General features: G+C 43.9%; 1 protein-coding gene across 1 annotated transcript in view; it reads left to right on the top strand.

Moving 5' to 3' along the window:
• The window catches only part of DNMBP (dynamin binding protein), a 93413-nt gene that overhangs the window by 76115 nt on the left and 12099 nt on the right, over positions 1–5199 (top strand). Inside the window, exons 12-14 of the mRNA XM_011977383.1 lie at positions 470–802; positions 1206–1385; positions 2847–3045. Coding sequence (XP_011832773.1) covers positions 470–802; positions 1206–1385; positions 2847–3045 — 712 coding nt within the window. The remainder of the gene's footprint in view (positions 1–469; positions 803–1205; positions 1386–2846; positions 3046–5199) is intronic.

The following is a 5199-nucleotide window of genomic DNA, read 5'->3' as shown; positions in this document are numbered from 1 at the left end:
AAAAAAAAAAAAAAGGGTATTACCTGGTTATGATTAAAGGTTTATGAGTGTATGAAAGTTACTCCACCCCAGATTTATGTAACAACTAACTCTGGAGTTAAATTCAAGCTATGTAGACATGTACACATAATAAATGTTACCAGGTAAACTATCACATCTAGTTTCTAATGCACATATCAGCGTGCAGCTTAGCATTTATCACCTCAAGGAGCTCAAGCTGGATTAGCATATTTTACATACTCTTTGGTGTGGGAATTGAAGTATGTAGTGAGAAGTCTTGTGGAGTATTTAAGTAGAGGCTAGTGATGGGTTAGTAGAATACTGTTGTAGATCTGCATGGGTTTAGTTTGTGTACTAGAAACAAAGTAGGTCGTTGAGGACACAGCAAAATCAGCCTTAAGAGTGACTTGGAGAATCACAAATGTGGGGTGCTGTCCATCTGAGCAATGTGCCTTTCTCGTCCCTACAGAAGGAGAGGACAGAGCGGCTTGTCATCTCCCCCTTAAATCAGTTACTGAGCATGTTTACAGGGCCCCATAAGCTGGTACAGAAACGCTTTGACAAGCTCCTGGACTTCTATAACTGTACAGAACGGGCAGAGAAGCTAAAGGACAAGAAGACCCTGGAGGAGCTGCAGTCGGCCCGGAACAATTACGAGGCCCTGAATGCGCAGCTGCTAGATGAGCTGCCCAAGTTCCACCAGTACGCCCAGGGCCTCTTCACCAACTGTGTCCACGGCTACGCTGAAGCCCACTGTGACTTCGTGCACCAGGCTCTGGAGCAATTAAAGCCACTGCTTTCGGTGAGTTTCTTCCCCCTTCAGTGGGATGGTCATCTGTGGCCTTTGCCTGGTATTTTTCTGGGAAAAATTGTAGCATGGTTTGAAAAATTGTCTGAACTAGATTAACTGAACGTGTCGCTAGTTCAGCCCTCAGGAATTCTTGATCCCTTGATGGTGTCATGAAGCCTGTGGCTTCTGAGACATCCCTTTTCCTCTTGAGCAGTTCCCAGAAGAGCCAGCCAACCTGGCCTGCAGCCAGTGCCCTGGAGAACTTGTGTTTTGCATCAGGCTGCTGTGTCCGTAGCTCAGAGAGTGAGCTGCAGCTGAACTTTAGCTTCAGTGGTTCTAAGGAGACTTTGTCAGTCTGGGGTCTTTCATCGTGTTTTCTTCTTTTCTCTCTCTCTGCTCTTCCCACGGACTCCAGTTACTCAAAGTGGCCGGCAGGGAGGGAAACCTTATTGCCATCTTCCACGAAGAACACAGCAGAGTTCTGCAGCAACTCCAGGTTTTCACCTTCTTCCCGGAGTCTCTTCCAGCTCCCAAGAAGCCGTTTGAGAGGAAAACCGTTGACCGCCAGTCTGCTCGAAAGTCACTCGTGGGCCTGGTTAGTAGGGAACTGAGAGGAGCAGCCCCACCTCGGGGTACAGAGTGGGAAACCCTGCAGCCAGGCCCAGATCCCACTATTGGAGTTTCTGTATTTCATAATAAATGGAGAATAATGGTTGCATTCTCACCCATCATGGGCTCATGCATTTGCCCAGTTTTTTTTTTGTTTTGTTTTGTTTTTGAGACTGTCTCTCATTCTGTTGCCAGGCTGGAGTGCAGTGGTACAATCTTGGCTTATTGCAACCTCCGCCTTCTGGGTTCAAGTGAATTCTGCTTTCAGCCTCCCAAGTAGCTGGGACTACAGGCACACGCCACCACACCCAGCTAATTTTTGTATTTCTTAGGAGAGATGGGGTTTTACCATGTTGGCCAGAGTGGTCTCGATCTCTTGACCTTGTGATCCATACACCTCGGCCTCCCAAAGTGCTGGGATTAGAGGCGTGAACCACCATGCCCAGGCTTTTTTTTTTTTTTGCGGGGAGTGGGGGCATTCACCTGGTATTAATTTATTGATTAATTCAGGAAACTGATTTAAGGGTGTATTAATTCTGCCAGGCCTCCCTATTTTTTATCCTGTATTCATAAAATACCGCTAAACAGTTAATGTTTGACTGCCTTTTTTACCTGGAATTAGTCTTTTTTAACTCAGTTCTTCCATATTTTAAAAACTAGCATAAGGCACACCAGATTATATGGGTTCATAATCTAGAGGACTGTGGATACATCTCTGCTTACAATATTTTTGCCCCATATGATCCCATAGACATTAATTTACATTACCTTAAAAGGGAGAATTATGATTTATTTTTTGAGACAGGGCCTTGCTGTCACCCAGGCTGGAGTATAGTGGTTCGATCTTGGCTCACTACAACCTCCCAGGTTCAAGTGATTCTCCTGCCTCAGCCTCTTGTAGCTGGGATTGCAGGCATGCATCACCATACCTGGCTAGTTTTTCTATTTTTAGTAGAGACAGGGTTTTGCTATGTTGACCAGACAGGTCTCGAACTCCTGGCCTCAAGTGATCTGCCCACCTTGGCCTCCCAAAGTGCTGGGATTACAGGTGTGAGTCACCATGCCCAGCCTGAATTTATTATTACCTTTTTTCTTACGACTTCCTTGCTTTCACAGGTGGGGAAGTCAAGACAGGGAAAGTCTCGGTTAGGTTCATCTAACAAAATACAGGAAGACCTACTAGTATCACTTAGATATTTTGATTTTTTTTTTTTAAGTGGCATTTTAATCACGTTTGTCACAGAAAAACGAATGTAAGAATAGGTGTGTATCAAATTTTCTTAACTATAAAGGCATCAAACATTGCCTAAGGGCTCTTTTTACGTAGCCATGTGCGCTGGCTTCATCACAAAAAAAAAAAGTTCTGAGACTGGCCACGTGTTGGGATGAAATATGGCTGCTGGGGTGGTGGCCACTGAGGGATTTTTGTTGATGTCTTGCCTTTCAGCCAAGTTACATGCTACAGTCAGAAGAACTCCGGGCCTCCCTCCTGGCCAGGTATCCCCCTGAAAAACTCTTCCAGGCAGAACGGAACTTCAATGCTGCTCAAGACTTGGATGTGTCACTTTTGGAAGGTGACCTGGTGGGTGTGATTAAGAAAAAAGACCCCATGGGCAGTCAGAACCGCTGGTTGATTGACAATGGAGGTAAGAGATTTTTCAGCAGCAGGGAATTGTAACTGGGAAAAAAATAGTTTTAGCTACACCCGAATCCGGACTAGACCAGGAAAAAAAAAATCTTTGATTAAGGGGAAAAGTAGCCTTAACCTTCTCTACAGAGTGAAGATCATTACTGAAACAAAACCTGTTTTTGTTGGGACGAATTCCAGAGGAGACGCCATTGCTTATCACGCAAGCTCTTGCCATGTCTTACAGCACTTACAGGTGGGAAGGCCTGCCTCACGGAATCCTGTTCCTTCTTAGCCTTTTCCCAGTAGGCCACAAAATAAGCTGCCCTTGTTTCAATTTTTTTTTTTTTTTGTGGCAGTCTTGCTCTGTTGCCCAGGCTGGAGTGCAGTGGCACAATCATAGCTTATTACTCCTGGGTTCAAGGGGTCCTCCTGCCTTAGCTGGGACTACAGGTATGCCATCATGCCCAGCTAATTTTTCAATAATTTTATAGATATGAGGTCTTGCCATGTTGTCCAGGCTGGTCTCCAACTTCTAGGCTCAAGCCATCCTCCTGCCTGTTTCTCCTAAAATGATGGGATTATAGGTGTGAGCCACCGCAGCCAGCACCTCTTCCAATTTCTATGAATTTGTCTTGTGGAAATTAAAAACCTGTGGGATTTCATTTGCTTTCCTCTCCCCATAACAACTTTACCTCATGACTACTTAGGAAATTACTTTAAAAACAGCTTACAACTTTTTTGGAGGGAGAGTGATTGGCAGAATTTAAGTAAGTGTACAAGGGATAATATTGATCTGTAATCCCTTTTTCCAAAATCCAAAAAGTTCTAAAAAACAAGGATTTTTTTCAGAACACTTTTGCCAAAACCTGAATGAAAGTGATATGAGACTATAATTGTAACTTATCACTTTTGGTGTGAATAATCATGTGTATATTTTTCATTTTTATCTTTTGTGACAGGGTCTAGCTTTGTCACCCAGGCTAGCTAGAGTGCAGCGGCTTGATCTTAGCTCACTGCAACCTCCACCTTCAAACGATTGTCCTGCTCAGCCTCACAAGTAGCATGCACTACCACACCTGGCTAATTTTTTGTAGAGATGGGGTTTCACCATGTTGACCAGTCTGGTCTCCAACTCCTGACCTCAGGCGATCCACCCGCCTTGACCTCCCAAAGTGCCAGGATTACAAGCATGAGCCATGGCACCTGGCCTTATTTTTTTAAATGCTGATTGCAATCTGATTCAACCAAGAGGTTGCTCACATCATGGATGGATGAGTACAGCTCCAACATGAATGACACAAAAACATCAAAACTTTCCTATTTGCAATTATGTGAGATACTTTAAGTTTTAATTTATAACTGACACATACTTGTTAATATCGATGGGGTATGGTGTGATAATTTTTTTTTGAGACAGGGTCTAGCTTTGTCACCCAGGCTGGATTGTAGTGGCACGATCTTGGCTTACTGCAGCCTCCACCCCCCAAGCTCAAGCAATCCTCCTGTCTCGGCCTCCTGAGTAGCTAGGACCAGAGGCGTGTGCGACCATGCCCAGTTAATTTTTTATTTTTAGTAGAGACAGTCTCCCTGTGTTGTCCAGGCTATAAACTTGTCATTTCTTTGCAGAGATATCAGAATCCTTGGCTTCTGGCTGTCTTGGGATACACATTATTATTAGCTACAGTTACCTTACTGTGCAATAGAACACCAGAGCTTATTTCTCCTAACTTTGCACCTGTTAAGTAACCTCTCCCCAGACTCACCTCCCATGATAGCCACACCTCCCCCTCCACCACCTATGAGATCAACTTGTCTAGATTCTACGTGAATGAGATTATATGGTATTTGTCTTTCTGTGCCTGGCTCATTTCACTTAACATGTCCTTCAGGTTCAACCATGTGGCCACAAATGACAGGATCTCATTCTGAATATTCATTAACAGAATTGATTATGGGGTGCTGACCCTGCTGGGGGAGATTTACAAAATATGTAATATAGCTACTTGACTACCTTTCCAGAATTAAAAGAATCTGAATTCCAAAACATGTCTGGCCCTAAGCATTTTAGATAGGGGTTGCGGTCCCATCCAATAGGCATCTATGTATTCACCACCCAGAACTGAAAAATGTTACATTTCTTGGTTTCTTTAAAAGCATCTTGTGGATTTTT

This window comes from Mandrillus leucophaeus, unplaced genomic scaffold, assembly GCF_000951045.1.
Source record: "Mandrillus leucophaeus isolate KB7577 unplaced genomic scaffold, Mleu.le_1.0 Scaffold18, whole genome shotgun sequence".
Classification (NCBI taxonomy): domain Eukaryota; kingdom Metazoa; phylum Chordata; class Mammalia; order Primates; family Cercopithecidae; genus Mandrillus; species Mandrillus leucophaeus.
Note: the sequence above shows the minus strand (reverse complement) of the source record. Positions and strands in the feature narration are given on the sequence as shown.